The sequence below is a fragment of the Rhinoraja longicauda genome, chromosome 14 (assembly GCF_053455715.1).
Source record: "Rhinoraja longicauda isolate Sanriku21f chromosome 14, sRhiLon1.1, whole genome shotgun sequence".
NCBI lineage: Eukaryota > Metazoa > Chordata > Chondrichthyes > Rajiformes > Arhynchobatidae > Rhinoraja > Rhinoraja longicauda.
In genome coordinates, this window is record NC_135966.1 from 24643463 (window position 1) to 24661109 (window position 17647).

The 17647-nt window shown below is 43.6% G+C and overlaps 1 protein-coding gene across 1 annotated transcript in view; it reads right to left on the reverse strand.

The window, feature by feature from the left end:
- The window catches only part of LOC144600040 (uncharacterized), a 64378-nt gene that overhangs the window by 30674 nt on the left and 16057 nt on the right, over positions 1-17647 (reverse strand). The window contains exons 2-3 of the mRNA XM_078411393.1: positions 5799-8532; positions 3248-3338 (exon numbers count right to left, since the gene is read on the reverse strand). Coding sequence (XP_078267519.1) covers positions 3248-3338; positions 5799-8532 — 2825 coding nt within the window. The remainder of the gene's footprint in view (positions 1-3247; positions 3339-5798; positions 8533-17647) is intronic.

The window sequence follows — 17647 nt, forward strand, 5'->3', positions numbered from 1 at the left end:
AGCCCCCTCCGCAACGACCCCTGTTGTCCCCCTCCCCAGTCCCCCTTCGTGGATGGGGGACCGAGCTCAGGGGTTACCGAGCTTTTGCGGTTGCAGCTCCTAGACTGTGGAACAGCATCCCTCTCCCCATCAGAACTGCCCCCTCCATCCACTCCTTTAAGTCCAGGCTCAAAACCTATTTCTACTCCCTCGCGTTTGAGGCTCATTGAGGAGGTGCTGTGAACTGTTTGCGTGCCACTGTATGTTTCATTTTTTTCCTTAGTACCTAATCAGATGTACAGCACTTTGGTCAACGTGGGTTGTTTTTAAATGTGCTATACAAATAAAATTGACTTGACTTGACTTGACCAAGTGCTTCTCACGGCGATCTGTATTCGCAACAATGTATCACCCATCTCACAGGGGCATTGTGACATCATAAGCTGAAGACCTTCAATAAATCCGCACCACAGCGCCTGTATTCGCAACAATGTATCCCCCATCTCACAGGGGCATTGTGACATCATAATCTGAAGACCTTCAATAAATCCGCACCACAGCGCCCCCTATAATTTAGGGGGGGGGGGTGGGGAGCGCTTTAAAACCTCTGTAACTTAAAAAACATGCGACCGAATTAAATAAAAAACAATTTTGCAGCAGATAACCGCGTGGTGATTAAGGCGGTGCAAAAATCGTGGCGCTACGGTTCACCGTTTTGACGAAATCAGAGAAACCGCTGTTACGCGCATATATATATATATAACACAAGATCTGAGTTTTAGTAGTATACTAGAAGAAGTGTGCCCGTTGGGCCCGTCCTCGTAGGGTTTCCATTGTAACCGGGAGGGGAGTGGGGGTAGGGAAGGGGGAGGGAGGGAGTAGGGAGGTGTGGAGGGGGGAGGGGAGGGGGAGGGAGGGGGGGAGGGGAGGGAGGAAGAGGTGAGGGAAGGGGGTAGGGGGAGGGGGAAGGGGAGGGAGGGGGGAAGGGGAGGGGGAGGGTGGGGGGGAGGGAGAAGGGAGTGAGGGGGGAGGGAGGGGGACCTCCCCTTTTCCCAGTACCCCTCTTTCCCCATTGGGCCCGTGCTCGTAGGGTTTCCATTGTAACCGGGAGGAGGGGAGGGAGGGGAGGGGGAGGGAGGGAGGTGTGGAGGGAGGAGGGGAGGGGAGGGGGAGGGGAGGGGGGAGGGGGGAAGGGGGAGGAGGGAGGGAGAGGGGAGGGAGGGGGGTAGGGGGGAGGTAAGGGGGAGTGAGGGGGGAGGGAGGGAGGGGGATCTCCCCTTTTCCCAGTACCCCTCTTTCCCCGTTGGGCCCGTCCCTGTAGGGTTTCCATTGTAACCGGGAGGGGTGGAGGGATGGTGGAAGGAGGGGGGAGGGGGAGAGGGATGGAATGGTGGAGGGAGGGGGGAGGGAGTGGGGGAGGGTGGGATGGAGGGAAGGAGGGAGGGGGGGAGTTAGGGGCTGAGTGGTGATGGAGGTTGGGATTGAGGGGGGAGGGAGTGGGGATGGAGGTGGGAAGGAGGGGGGAGGAAGGGGTTGATGGGGGAAGTGGGACCTCCCCTTTTCCCAGTACCCCTCTTTCTCCCACCACCAAGCCCCCTCCGCAACGACCCCTGTTGTCCCCATAAGTGCTTTTTAAGTGCTTGTTTTGAAACATTTGCGGTCACATAGTGCTTCTCACTGTAGCACCCATCTCAAGTGTGCCCGTTGGGCCCGTCCTCGTAGGGTTTCCATTGTAACCGGGAGGAGGGGAGGGAGGGAAGGGGGAGGGAGAGAGGTGTGGAGGGAGGAGGGGAGGGGGAGGGAGGGGGTAGGGGAGGGGAGGGGGGGAAGGGGAGGGGGGGAAGGGGAGGGGGGGAAGGGGGGAGGGAGAGAGGGGGAGGGAGAGAGGGGGAGGGGGAGGGGGGAGGGGAAGGGCGGAGGGAGGGGGACCTCCCCTTTTCCCAGTACCCCTCTTTCCCCATTGTGCCCGTCCTCGTAGGGTTTACATTGTAACCGGGAGAAGGGGAGGGAGGGAAGGGGGAGGGGGGGAGGATGGAGGGGACAGGGGGGAGTTAGGGGGAGGGGTGAGGGAGGGTGGAGGGAGTTGGGGAGGGAGGAGGAGTTTTAGGAGGGAGTGGGGTGGAGGTGGGAAGGAGGGGGGAGGAAGGGGTTGAGGGGGGAAGGGGGACCTTTAAATGTGCTATACAAATAAAATTGACTTGACTTGACCAAGTGCTTCTCATAAAAAAATGTAAATTTGTAAAGAGTAGACACCCAATAGCAGCTGCTTGTCCATTGTGACGTCACACGCTTTTCGCAACAATGTTGCACCCATCTCGCAGGGGCATTGTGACATCACAAGCTGAAGACCTTCAATAAATCCGCACCACAGCGCCCTCTATAAATTAGGGGGGGGGGGGGGGAGCGCTTTAAAACCTCTGTAACTTAAAAAACATGCGACCGAATTAAATAAAAAATAATTTTCCAGCAGATAACCGCGTGGTGATTAAGGTGGTGCAAAAATCGTGGCGCTACGGTTCACCGTTTTGACATAGATAAATGGTGAGTAAATTATGACACATTTGTTCAAAGTAAATTGAATGCTGTTAGTTTTGTTTCAAGTTTTAGCACATACAACTCAACTCCGGATATTATCACCATTTAAAGTCTACTGTTGTCTATAAATAGAAAATGCTTTTGATATTTGGCCACAGCACTTGTATGTGAAGTGTACATTAACAGTTAATCACAGAAGATGACCATGGCTAACAACATTGTAGAGTAATGTGTGCCAGTAATTCCAATTTTAACTGGATACTTGCTTTTATGTATGATAACCAAATTTGGATGCAATTTATTTTCTCATAATGTCACTAAAACTATTTTATCATGCTTCACTATATACATAACTGGTTGATATAACATCTTGGAAATGGTGTGGAATATTGGTGACGGTTTAAGTATGCAGATAAGTACCATGTGAATTAAATACTATTATTTGGCCGGATCAATACATTGAAGTATTAAAAAAAACTTTAAAGTAATTTACCTTTTCAAAAGCAATCACATTTCAGGAAAATTAGACTATTATCTCTATGGTAAAGCAGATGCATTATGTATGAGGCTCCTGATACACCGATGCAACGATAATTTTGAATCTCAACCATAATCAGTCGTAATAGGTTGGCAATTATGTGTCGTACACCCATATTCAAATTTGGGTATAATTACCCATCTAATGTACCATATTGAAAAATGAACAGACTGACCAACCTGCTAAATTACTGACCTGTATTTTTTGTGGAAAGGTGACCGTCAGGAAGCGAGCAACATGTTTCTCTGAGACATTCCTTGGATCTTTCTGATTCGGGTGGGGAACCCTAAATAAACATTCATTTATACGACTTAATTTGGAAAATCTTTGATTAATACATGATACATTTGGACATATACAAATATACAAACACAGTTAAGAGTTTATTCGACCCAATGCAACAGAGCTACATTTTGCAAGCACAATATAGAACTATTCTGCTGTTAACCTGTCAATGTACTTGGGAGTCAACAAATCCAGATTCTTGAACTCAGCAAACAGTTCCCCAGCTTTTTCTTTAACTTTATAGCAGCTGCTCCTTTCTGTAGCAAACAAATGAAAATGATAAATGGTGCTGGATAGTGTTGTTTGGAAGATGACTCACTTTGCCAGTGTCAAGTGCTAATTGTGACTGTACTGCTTCTCTGCAGTACAATCACAGGTACAATGCTGCAAAGACACAGGCGGGTGTATTTAAAACTCAGGCAAATTCTGAAAATAATTAATTTTTTGTGATGTTGCTCTGCTTTGAAGTATCCCATCACTATTGTTTATTTACTGAGGGCTTAAACACATACCGCCACAGGTAGTGTAGGAATATAAACTGCAGATGCTGGTTTAAATCAGCATGCTGGAGTAACAGCAGGAAAGGCAGCATCTCTGGGGAGAAGGAATGGGTGATATTTCAGGTCGAGACCCTGCTTCAGACTGATGTCAGGGGAGGGACAAAGACAAGATATAGTAGGAGACAGGAAGACTAGTGGGAGGACTGGGAAGGGGAAAGTGAGGGACAGAGGAAGTATCTGAAGTTAGAAAAGTCAATGTTCATACCACTGGGGTGTAAACTGCCCAAGCGAAATATGAGATGCTGTTCCTCCAATTTGCGCTGGGCCTCACTGTGACAATGGAGGAGGCCCAGGACAGAAAGGTCAGACTGGGAGGGGGAGTTGAAGTGCTGAGCCACCGGGAGGTTGGTTAAGGCGAACTGAGCAAAGGTGTTGAGCGAAACAATCACCAAGCCTGCGTTTGGTCCCACCGATGTAGAGAAGTTGACATCTGGAACAGCGGATACAATAGATGAGGTTGGAGGAGGTGCAGGTGAACCTCTGCCTCACGTGGAAAGACTGTTTGGGTCGTTGGATGGAGTCGAGGGGGAGGTAAAGGGACAGGTGTTGCATGTCCTGCGGTTGCTGGGGAAAGTACCTGGGGAGGGGGTGGTTTGGGTGGGGACGAGTGGACCAGGGAGTTACGGAGGGAACGGTCTCTGCGGAAAGCATAAAGGGGTGGAGATGGGAAGATGTGGCCAGTAGTGGAATTCCATTGGAGGTGGCGGAAATGTTGGAGGATAATCTGTGGAATACAACGGCTGATGGGGTGGAAGGTGAGGACAAGGGGGACTCTATCCTTGTTACGAATGTGGAGAGGGGGAGCAAGAGTGGAGCTGCGGGATATTGAGGAGACCCTAGTGAGAGCCTCATCTATAATGGAAGAGGGGAACCCCCATTTCCTGAAGAATGAGGACACCTCTGATGCCGTGGTATGAAACACCTCATCCTGGGCGCAGATGCGGTGTAGACGGAATAATTGGGAGATGGGGGATAGAGTTTTTACAGGAAACAGGGTGGCAAGAAGTGTAGTCAATATAGCTATGGGAGTCAGTAGGTTTGTAGTAGATCACAAGTAGTGAGCATCTTCCTGAAGAGATGGGAAAGTGGTCGTTGCGAGGGGGGTAAGACAAAAGAGGGAGAATAATCTATTTTGGGGCTTATGACCCCATCAAGAAGCTTCATCCAACAATGGAAACCAGAGCCAAACCATCCTTTACAATTATCTGGAACCAAAGTCCTCCAGAGCATTGGTAAGAGGCCAGTCATCTCATCCACTAATTGAATCTGGTGGTCTAGACAGGAGAAAGGCGTTTTCATTTGCGTTGAAAGAATTTCTTTTTTAAAAACAAATAATTGATGGGTTGGATGTCCTAATACTCCACACATTTTGAAACGCCTCTAAACCTTGCCACTTGCCACCATATGTTTACATTCTAGCTTGAAATGATTCCAAACTTGGCACAACACTCCAAAAAAGGCAGACACATGCTTAACTGAAAGTAAAAGGATAATCAAATGGAGATATAGGAAGGTTTTCAACAGAATAAGGGTCACCCTTTTGAAAGGAGGACCTGGCACAAGATTGGGGTTGGTTAGAAAGTTGTATAACCTATCTCTCCTGCTCAAATCCTACATTGTGCCTACAACACGTTTTGAAGTACAACACTGCATTTCCTGGTACACTTCTTCCTTACTTTCACTTTTAATTTAAAATGGAAAATGTTATTGAAATCCACATTTTTGTACATCTATTCAATTTGTTGCTCAGTTGCAAACATTGGATACAGTCTATTCTTGATAATTTATTAAATTCTATGATTGATACAAATTGGAAAATTTAAAATCAGATAATTTTAATCAATGTATTGTTAAGAATCAAATAGGTAACAAGCATTTTTTCAGATTAATACTTTACGTACCTCTAAATGACTGCAAGAAATCGAGCAACTTTCCTTGCATTGTTCAAGCCCCTCTTGACTTCCTCTGCCTCTTGAATGCTGTGGATCATCATTTACTTTCATTTTTGCATTGGATGCATTTAGATTTGCAGTTTGACAAGGCATCTTAGAATCACCATGTTCTGGATATATTTCCTGTGATCTTCCCTGGTTAAAATTCAGTTGATCTTCGTCAGCATCCATTGATATTAAACTGCTTGTACCCAGATCAGTTTCTCTGTAAGATTTTCTTTCAGTTTCCACTTGAAGAATCTGCTTATCTTGGTTGGAAACATTTTTGCATTTGGATTGCTCTTTACTTAGCACAGAAAGAGAATTATCTGACATCACTACATATCCATATCGATGCTGGGGATAATTGCTTTCTGTGTTTTGAACAGGATTCTCCTCCAATCGTGTAAGAATCACTTCCTTTGTAAATAATTGTTTGGAATTGGGATATATGGTCTGTGGTGCTATGCTCATATGATCTTGCTGTATTGGACTTTGTAATTTGTCATTGTTGGTAATTCTTAAATCTGAACTGACTTTGGATAAAATGCTGGACTGTTGGTTCATCTTGCCACTGTCAATTTCCAATGCACTGGTCAGACTAAGCATTTGTGGAACAGAACAATTGAGTTCAAAGGGGAGGAAAGCACTCTCATTGGGCTCTGAGGAGTCATTTAGATAATCATTTAAATTTCCCCACAAATCTTCAGGTAGGACTATAGAAATGTCATTAGTTGTGTTTTGTTCTGTAGATTCTTCATTGGCATTTTGTTGCATATCACAATTTATCAAGGGCGTCTGATCTGCAGCAAATCTGCTGGATTCCGATTTACTAGGAGTGGTTGGTTTCAGAAAGGCATTCTCCGATGAAAATTCACTCTCTTTTGGGTTACTCGTTAAATGTTCAATGCCCTCTGTAACTGAAACATCAGTACGATCACTATCAGTTTTCCATTCACTACAGTGTTTTGTCACGTCAACATTTGCAGAATCCAAAATTTGGGAGCTTCCCAGTTTACCCTCCCAGAAAATATTTTCTGATTTTTGGAGAGGGCATTTCTGAAGTTTTGTAGCATTTACATGTTTTAGAGGTGACTCTGTTCCTAAGGAACAACTATGACATTTGTCAATATTTATCACATCTTCTGAAAATGCTGCTTTATCTTCCTCTGGTGTGGCTTTCCAAATCTCTTCAATTACTCTGGCATTTAAATCATCCTTTTTTTCAGAAAGGTTCTCTTGACAAATTCCAAAAATTGGATTCCATTTTCCTGTTTCAATCTTGTCTGCTTGAGCACTATATTTTGTGATGTCCAATTTTTCTTTTGAAGCCATGACTGGAAGTTCAATTAAAAAGCTGTCATCTAATTGTAGATATTCACTTCCAGGGAGCAAACTGAGCAGATCATCCTCTGAACATGCAGTGGGGATGCCGGTTGTCATGTTTACATTTAGCTCAATGGGAAATGTTACTGACTCAATATTTCTTAAAGTGAAAGGGGACATTCCATTACCAGATTTGCACAAAACTGACCAAGAACCACAGTCTTCTCTGAAAATATTTGAAAAACTGGGTTCGTTTTGAACAGAGTCCTTATCTTTGGTGACTTTCAATGCTGAAGTTTGAATCTGCTGCGATGAGGGGCTCACATTTCGTGGATTATTTTCACAAGAAAATACAGCATCATTTTGATCTGTTATAACTGAAAAATATGCATCTTTTTCAATGGCTTCCGTGCGATCAGGCCAGCCATCATCTTTATCTGACAAAGGTGTAGAATCTTTGCAAAATGGTACAATTCCCGTCTTATTAATTAAAGACGAGCCAGTAGTGGATGACAACCACAATTTAACTTGATCAGAGTCAAGTTGATTTGTACAGGATATGCCTACTGGGGAACTTCCTTCCACACCACCCATTGTTGGACTATCCTCCCAGATATTCAATCCATCCAATATTACATTACTTTCCCCTTCAAACTGCATTAAATCTTCATTTTTCTTTTCAATGTTAAGATTTTCGTTGTCTTGTTTAAAATCAAAGCCAGAAGAATCAATCAAAGATTGATCAGCATCTTCTTCACAGAAGAGATCTACTGATTTTTGAAGATTATCCAATGAATCGGGGTTAGTTTTAGAACAATCTAAAATCTCACCGAGCTCTGTTTTATCAAGTAATGTTGGGATATCAACAAAGTGGCCATCGACAAATGCACCTGTCCAGAGATAGTCTTTAGGACAACCATCAGCAATACATAGATCCCTGATGGATGCTGGCAACTTTTCTAACAGATCTGTATCAAATGAAGGTAAATCACTCTTGTAAGCAGTTTCTAATTTGCTTTTTAAATTATCCGAGGTTACATTGTCTGAAAGTGGCTCAGTATACCACTGTGGTTCCTCTCTGAATTCCTGTCCACGATCCTTAAACTTTGGCTCAGGTGCAGTATTCAAATCGGCATTTTTTCTACCTCCAACCTTAGAAGACTTTTTCCACCTTTTATTTTGTTGTTGTTTGTTCAACCCAGCGACTTTGCTTGTATTCTTTCTTAAGGAAGGTTTATCGGTAGAGCACAGATTTGGTCTTGCATGACTTTCCTTTTGGGTTCGGTTTTTATCTGTCACCCATCTTTTGTATTGGGTTTGTGTAACTTTAGAAGTTTTATTTTCCTCAAGATTTTCATACAAGTGGTTTTCAGCTTCACTGGAGTCAGAAGAAACAGAACTTGAATGAATTGGTGCTTGAACAGAATTATCCTGCATTGATTTTGTTTTCTCTAAACCAACGATACCCTGCATCATTTTTTTCTCTTGAAAAATTACCAGGATTTAATTGTGCCGAAAAATAGCCACAGACTATTCCTGAAGAAGCTTGATGATTCGTTATTCTATTCTTGTTGTGTGATCTACACGTTGATTTATTTTAGAAAAACCTAAATTTTTCTGAATGGTTCTTCGTGACACCGCAGGATTTTCTCAGCCAGTGGGGAGTTGCTTTATTATACCTACAAGTAAGCATATAATAAATGATAAATCTCATAACCAAACTGAGAACACTTTTAAAATGGCTTTGGACAGTAGATTAGAGTGGAAAACAAAAGTTTGTGCATCTGATTCCTGTTTATGCCAGTTTAGTCAATCTTATTCTGCTCATCACTGGCTGGAATTCATAGGTACTGTAATTGGGTCAAAAAATTTAGTCAGAGATTCACATGTGCCATTTGGCCCACGGTGTCCATGCCAACCACCAAGCATTTATTCACTTTAATTCCATTTTATTCTCCCCAACATTTCCATCAACCCTTCCCCAGGAGGACCTCGCACGGGATACTTTGTCACTTTATCAGCACCCTTTATGTGACTATTTGTATACCTTGGGTATGCAATCAAAGAATTTCACTGTGACTTGTCACATGTGACAATAAAGTATTCAATTCAATTCGGCGATAGGGAGAATTAATCAATTCCACACAGACAGCACCAGAGGTCAGAATCAAACCAGAGTCGCAAGTGCTATGAGACGGCACTAATTGAAATAAGTCAGCAAGAAACACAAAGGCCATTTGCTAATCTTTGTTTTTAAAGAAAAATACAACCCCTGAAAGATAAGGGCCAGGATTCCACATTCGATCGCTTTTTTTTTAAAGGGGGGGGGAAAGAGAAACATTTATAACCAGTAAAAACAAAAGACAAAGTTTTTGTCTCCAAGGAGCCCTGTTCCCTCTCTAGGTATCCTCTTTCCCTTAATGTACTAATGATATATTATGGAATTCTCCCTAATCTTATCTGCCAGAGGTACCACTTGCCCCTTTTTTGTTCTCAACCTCCCTCTTAAGTATGCTCTTCAGTCTCATCTTCTCCAGGGATATACGAGATCCCAGCTACCTATATCTAGCCCATGCCGCCTTCCTTTTACCTGACCAGGGCCTCAATTTCTCTCATTATCCAGACTTCCTTACTCATCATCTAGACCGGTTTTATCTTTCATTTTAACAGGAACACGCTTGCTTCAAACTCTCACAATAAACATTTAAAAGCATTCCATTTGCCCGCAAACAACTTTCTCTAACCAAGTTTTGCAATTTCCTGTGTAATACCTCAATTCAGAACTTTAACTTGTGGACCAACCGTGCCTTACTCATAACAATTTTAAAGCTAATAGAACGGTGGTGGCTGGTCCCAAAGGGATTGCCTGCTGACACTTCAGTAACTTGCATGGATAGGAAAAGTTTACAGGGATATGGGACTGGCGCAGCAAGTGGGACTAGCTCAGTGAAGAAATCCGGTTGGCATGGACGAGTGTGGCCGAAGGGCCTCTATCCATCCTGTGTAGCTCTATGACTAACTCTGGAAACTTCACATTTTCCTCTTCAACTATCTTAGGGTGCAGGGAGAGATAAAAATCCAAACAATTAGTGCAATTTCTGTCTATGCTACCAAAGCCATTCAATACCTATTGAGAGGAAAAATGCTGACTGGGAAATGCAAAGTGGAAACAGAATGTCAGCATTCTGTAGCCGTTTAGCCATGTGGGCATCTATGCTACGTAGGTCATCCTAGATTCAAATACATAGCAAATCATGTAGGCTGATGAAAGCAGAATGGAACCTGGCCAGAAACAGATGATGTAGTGACAAAATTGTCTGATTGCCAGATAAAGATTAATATAAAGGTATCACTTCATGAATTCAAAATACTGTATAATTTCACGTAATGAAGTTAGTGCAATAAAATTAAAATATATTCCAAGTTATGGAATGAGCACTGATTTGATGCTCTGAATACAAAATTAATGCAAAATATTGGTTTGTAACTGTATGACAAAGGATTAATTATACTGTGCTTAAAATCAATAGGAAGTATGTAAATTTTGGTGAAAACAATGCACTGGAAGGAGAGCTTCTATCAAGCCTTGCTTACATTCCTGTTTTGGCAGCTAACCAAATATGACTAACAAACTAAAAATGTGGTGGGATGAGATTGGAGGGAAACAACGACAAAATTAGAAGTGAAGAGCAAATATTACACTGCTCATTGTGATTGGATGCTAAACCCTGAATAGAGGGTTGAAGTGGGCAAAGAGATAAATATGGTCCATGTTATGCACACAGAAGTGTCCATATAATGTTGTAGTAAACGCAACTTAGGATTCTGATAATGTTCATATCTATTTACTGTACATCAATTTCATATATACCACACAAACTTTACATTATTTCCCTAAAAAATGATTTCTCAGCACTACATACGTATGTCAGATCAAAAGGATGGCAATATTTCCCATTTGTTTTATTAATGTTTTGGAATCTCATGGCCATATGATCAAAATATTGCAGGAAACCACACCAGTCGGCACATTATAAGGTTAAAAAAAACCCCTATAAAGTTAGCAGTATGGTCACACTACTCAAATGAGCAGAAGCATGTGGGTAAGCTGGTGCGGCTGAACAAGTGCTAATGATAAGGATGGCGGAGTAGCACAGAGTAATGCTTGCGTGAGCGACTGTCGGGGAGAGCATAAAGCATCATACAATCACTCAACCACAGCCTCTTACTCTCAATCCAGACCCCGGTCACACCTCATCAAACATACAACCAGCCTGCCAGAACAGACTTCATTTTCTCCAACCCCCCCCCCCACACGGTTTTGAAAGGCAGGTTATAAGATTGTTGGATTTAATGTTTTGATAGAAATATCTTTATTCATTGCTTCACAATTCTTTTCAGTACTGTGAAATTGAGAATTGATTTTTCTTCAGATATGCAAAAGATTCATTTTGCATCACTTTAGAAATTTGAAGGGCACAAATCAGTCTTCCACCCCAACATAATTTCTGTTATTGACACACAGGGTGGTGTCGGATATGCCACAAAAACGTGGACTAAGTTTATCCCCATATCTGTGTCAATTTTATTTTTCATCTTAACTTAAAATTGTTCTTCCCCCAGCTTCACTACATCAACTTCACTCACTATCTCCTGAAGCCACTGCTGAGTCTGAAGCACAGCAGATCTCAAGATCCCTCAAAACCCTTATCTATTAAGAACCCCAATGAAGACCTCTATTTCAAAAGGGGCTCATCTACTCCTTCAACACATCATCTGCACAGCGGAAGATTTGCTGTCTTACAGCATCAGCAACCCGGGTTCAATCCTGACTACAGGTGCTGTCTGTCCGGAGTTTGTAATTTCTCCCTGTGACTCCGTGGGTTTTCTCTGGGCGCTCTGGTTTCCTCCCACATTCCAAAGACATGCAGATTTGTAGGTTAATTGGTTTCTGTAAATTGTCCCTAGTGTGTAGGAAAGAACTAGTGTATGGTGATCGTTGCTCAGCATGGACTCAGTGGGCCAAAGGGCCTGTTTGTATCCCTAAAATAAACTAATCTTTGGCTGATGTAGAACTTTTGTTTTCACTGGACAGGATGATGCTGACTGCCCTTTGAGTCTACTGTAGTAGATGAGTGTCAAAGTTCTAAACTAAACCATTTTGATTAAATAATCAACTCAAACCTGCTTGGAGTTTTCTAGTTAGGTTAAATCTAATATCATAGTCATCAGGAAAAATCCCAATTTAAATGAAACAGTCAGAAGTGCATAATTCTTGAAAGTATGAAAGTTAATTTTGCACCCATATGAGAGTCCACCAGCAATTGATCATTGGAATAAGTAAATAAGCCACTTTAGAACAAAAGCATGATGCTTGTTATACCCGTTGAGTTAAGGCAGCATTTGTGCAAGTTGACACTTTGGGTTGAAACTTTGCCATCAGGATTGAAAAGGAATAGGAAAGATTGATAGTATACAGCAGTACAAAAAGGTGTGGGACAGACACAGGTAGGTGATAGCTGGAAGGTAATGGATGAACAAAGGGCGAAGAAAATGATGGATAACCGAGTGTGTGTGAAGAGAGCCAACTAGTTTTCTTCTATCTTTATTCATCCAATCCCATTGGCCCCTTCCTCACCTGGTCCCATCTATAACATGCCACCCTCTATCCTACTTCTCTTCGTACAACTAGATACTGGCAAACTTTCCTGAAGCAATGCAGGGCCTTGGCCAGAAATGTCAACTTGCATCTTTTAACTATACAGATGCTGACTGACATAGTGAATTCTTCCAGCATTCTGTTTTTGTTGCAGATTCCACCATCTGCAATCCCTTGTGTCTTCAAACCCAATTACTGCTTTTGTAATATAGATCCTTCAATTGACACACAATTCATCGACCAAGTGTTCAACAATTACACAGCACAACAATGAAGGAATGAGTTAAAAGACCAACTGGATGACAGCAGAAAGAGCAAAAGAATACCCAGTAAAAAGGATTTGTCATTTCTAATACAATACAAATATTGGCAAAGGAATTGCAGCTATTGTTTCAAAACAAATGTCACCAAGCAATTTTCTCTTGGCTTATCACTAAATAGTTCCTGAGAATAATAGCATCTTATGCAACCTCAAACATTTTTTGTGTGAAGACATTTAAAAAAAAATGTCAATCAGGGACACAGCCTCCTTGGTTGGTGAATTTCTATTTACAAAAAATATATAAACTCTCAGATCAAAAATATGCAAGACTAAAATAAAAATCTGCATTTCCTCCGAACTTTAGTAATTACTAGACCAAGACCAAGAGGTTGGGCCCAAACCTCTCCTGCATTGGTGCAGCACCCTGTCCTCCCCCTCTCTCCTCAACCCCCTTCCCCTCTCCCTTCTCCCCCACTTCCCCCCTCCCTCCCCCTTCCCACCTTTTAAACTTAAAAATGTGAATAATTTTAAAAATATAACACCGATTTCAATAAAACTACTTGCATTATCACTAAAGTGACAATGGTGAGTAAGGTGGGCCTAAAATTGCCACGCTAACGTGTACCGTTTTGGCTGAAGTTCAGTCACAAACAAGATAACAAACAAGAGTTTTAGTATATAGATGCATCACATTTTTGGTTATTTTTAATTTTGTTGTTTGGTCCCTACATATTGGATCGTTCTTAGGGACCCCCGGTTTAAATTACCTGAGATTTCATCAGCTTTCCTAATTGGATAAGTCTTTATAATACCTCCAAGGTAAACATCCTTCCAAAAAACTAGGGCCACTAGATTTCCTTTGTTTCAAAGAATGTCACATAAACCTATCTGAAATTAACTTATTTTCTCTACCCCACTGAGATTCTCTCTCTCTCACACATGGCGCTGACGATGGCTGCCACGGTGTACTCCTTGCTGTTTTGTATGTATTTGTTCGTTTGTGTTGTCTGCGGAAATCCCACAAAGATCACTTTCATGAGAGAGGTACTCCTTAACATCAGACATACGGTACCTTCAAACATCGTTCCGGATTTCTCTTACTCGCTGGATTATTTGGACATACTCGTCGGCGGGGCTGTGGCTGCGTTCAAGGTCTTGAAACAGAGGATGACCCGCGGGAAGCGCTCTGGAGCACTCACCCGACTCCGGCGATGAGGATTACGCACACCGCTCCCGTGTATATGCCTCGCAAATCTACGTTCTCTCAATAACAAAGTGGACGAACTACAACTCCTGTGCCACACTAACAAGGACTTCTCTCGAGCCGCTGCCTTGTGCTTCACTGAGACCTGGCTGTGTGAGTCGACCCCGGACAACGCGCTGCAACTGGCTGGCTTTCAATTACACAGAATGGACCGCGACGCAGAGGCAGCGGGAAAATCAAGAGGAGATGGAACATGCTTCTACACTAACCGGGACTGGTGCAGCGACATCACGGTACTGTCTAACTTCTGTTCCCCCAATCTAGAATCTTTCTTTATCAACTGCAAACCCTTTTATTCTCGCTGGAGTTTACATCCCACCCTCCCCAAGCCTGCATACGTGAGGCGCAAATGCAACTCGCTGACCAGGTATTGAGGGTGGAGAATGACTTCCATGGTCATTGTTTTGGGGGACTTTAACAAGGCCAACCTCAGTCGTGAGCTCCCAAAGTACAGACTTCATGTTGCCTGCCCCACCAGAGGGGAGAGGACACTTGATCACTGCTACACTTCAATCAAGAACGCATATCGCTCTGTTCATCGGGCGGTTCTGGGTCTCTCCGATCATTGTTTAGTTCACCTTATTCCGACCTACAGGCAGAAACTAAAATCTGCTAAACCTGTGGTCAGATCAACGAAAAGGTAGACGAGCGAGGGCATTGAAAGACTACAGTCCTGCTTTGACTGCACTGATTGGAATGTGTTCAGGGAAGCAACCACAAGCCTCGATGAGTACACATACACTGTGACATCCTATGTCAGCTTTTGCGAGGACAGTTGGATTCCCACGAAGACCCGGATCTGGTTCAACAACAACAAGCCCTAGTTCGCAGCTGAACTCAGACAGCTCTGCCAGTCAAAAGACGAGGCCTACAGGAGCAGGGATTCAGACCTCTACAAGCAGGCCAAGTACAAGTTGAGAAGAGGAATCAGAGCTGCCAAGGAAAGGTACTCTGAGAAGCTGACCATCCCGGCACGCCTCGCGCCTGACCTTCCTCCCGTGGTGCAGCGCGGCGCCAGAGGGTCTAACAAGCTGGCCGTCGATCAGCGCTGCATGCACGGGGCACAGGTAAGTGGCTTTCGCTGCCAACGGTTCCACAGATCGGTAGGCCCCTTTAAGTTGAGTGGGGATGGGGTGGGTGAGTGGGGGGAGAAGGGAGGGGAGTGGTGGTGGTGGAAGTGGGGGGGAAGGGGCAAGTGGAAGGGGGAGTGGAGGGGTGGGGTGGAACGGAAGGGGGCATGTGGGGGTGGGAGAGGGGAGACGCTACATCGATGCAGGAGAGGCTTTGGGTCCACGGCTCGCTCTGGCTGAGAGTTTTAAATTTTTTTTAAAAACAATGTATTTTTAAGACAATACGCGGTTTTCCCAAGTCATAACAGAAACCCTACGAGGAATGGGCCCAACGGGTCTCGTATATTACTAAAACCCATCACAAAATGCTGGAGTAACTCAGCCGGTCAGGGAGCATCTCAGGAGAGAAGGAATGGGTAACGTTTCAGGTCGATACCCTTCTTCAGACTGATGTCAGGGGAGGGGGCAGGACAAAGATTAGAGACAGGAAAACAGTGGGAGAACTGAGGGACAGAGGAACTATCTGTAGAGAAACCTATGTTCATACCGCTGGGGTGTAAGTTGCCCAAGTGAAATATGATATGCTGTTCCTCCAATTTGCGCTGGGCCTCACTACGACAATGGAGGAGGCCCATGACAGAAAGGTCAGAGGGGGAGGGGGAGATGAAGTGCTGAGCCACCGGGAGATCAGGTTGGTTAAGGCGGAATGAGTAAAGGTGTTGAGCTAAACGATCGCCGAGCCTGCTTTTGGTCCCACCGATGTAGAGAAGTTGACATCTGGAACAGCGGATACTATAGATGAGGTTGGAGGAGGTGCAGGTGAACCTCTGCCTCACCTGGAAAGACTGTTTGGGTCCTTGGATGGAATCGAGGGGGGAGGTACAGGGACAGGTGTTGCAGGGGAAAGTACCTGGGGAGGGGGTGGCTTGGGTCGGAAGGGACGAGTGGACCAGGGAGTTACTGAGGGAACAGTCTTTGTGTAAAGCAGAAAGGGGAGGAGATGGGAAGATGTAGCCAGTAGTGGGAGCTGCAGGATACGCTTCGGCTCCATTCCTGGCCCGCAGGGAAACGGGGCAGAAATCAGTGCCTTTTCCCTGTCCACCCCCTTGCCTGCCCACAGCCACACTCCCCGCCTGGTCCACGGTTGGGCAGAGGGAGGGAGGAGGGGATGGGGGAGAGGGGAGGGAGTGGGGTAGGGGGGAGAGGTGAAGGGGAGGAGGGGGTGCTGGACCAATGCAGGAGAGGTTTGGACCCAACAGGTCCACTTGGTCTAGTACTACATAAAATACCAGTACGTTTTGAGTTTTTTTCTGTATATTTCTGCAAAGGTACTTATTTTTCTATTCTTTTACACGTGATCACGGGACCATGGATTAAATTACAATAGAAAACACCAAGGATAACAACATTTACTCATGACAACTGATCTGCAACATTTACACCTTTTGTAATTTATAACACTGATGTGCAAAAAAAATTAAAAATAATTAGGGTTAACAAATTGGAAACTAAATACAATTTAGTTTCTAATTTGTTCCTAATTAATTGTTCCCTTTTAATTTCTTATACAGCTCACATTTCCTCTCAGAAGAGGGCTCTGCTGCTGTTTATTTCACCAAGTGAGTAAACACCCTTTCAAATCAAACCATTGAGTCATCAAGATATCAAATACTATTGTTTTAAAAACAACTCATTGATTTCCGAGAACTATTTGGGGGGGGGGGGGGGGGGGGGGGGAATCAAATCAAACAATCTGAATGGAAATTAAAATGAAGTCAAACTTATTAATACATTTTCCAGATATCATATATTTTCATTTTATTGCAAGAGCAGGTATTATTAAGCATTTATTTCTCACAATTAAACTTAAACTGTTTCAATTTGATAACCTCTCATGGTTGTTTTTTTTAAAATGCAGTCAGCTGATGCAGTGCACAGATTAAATTTCAAACGAGCAATCTCAGTCTAGGTAAAAATAACTCCAGTGTTTGTGCCAAACCCAAGATTACACATCCCATTTTCGTCACAAGTCATTGGTGTTCTTACAGCTGTGACAACAGACAAATGAATCATAATGCTTCACCACAATCTACACTGATGAAGGTGTGACACGGACACATTTTGTTAAGGATCCCAGCACCACAGTCCTCCGCATCCAAGAATGAACAGAAGCTGAAAGTTAATCTGTTCATTTGGGGGGAAAAAGGGACAATATATTGAAGAAACAAAACTTGCAGG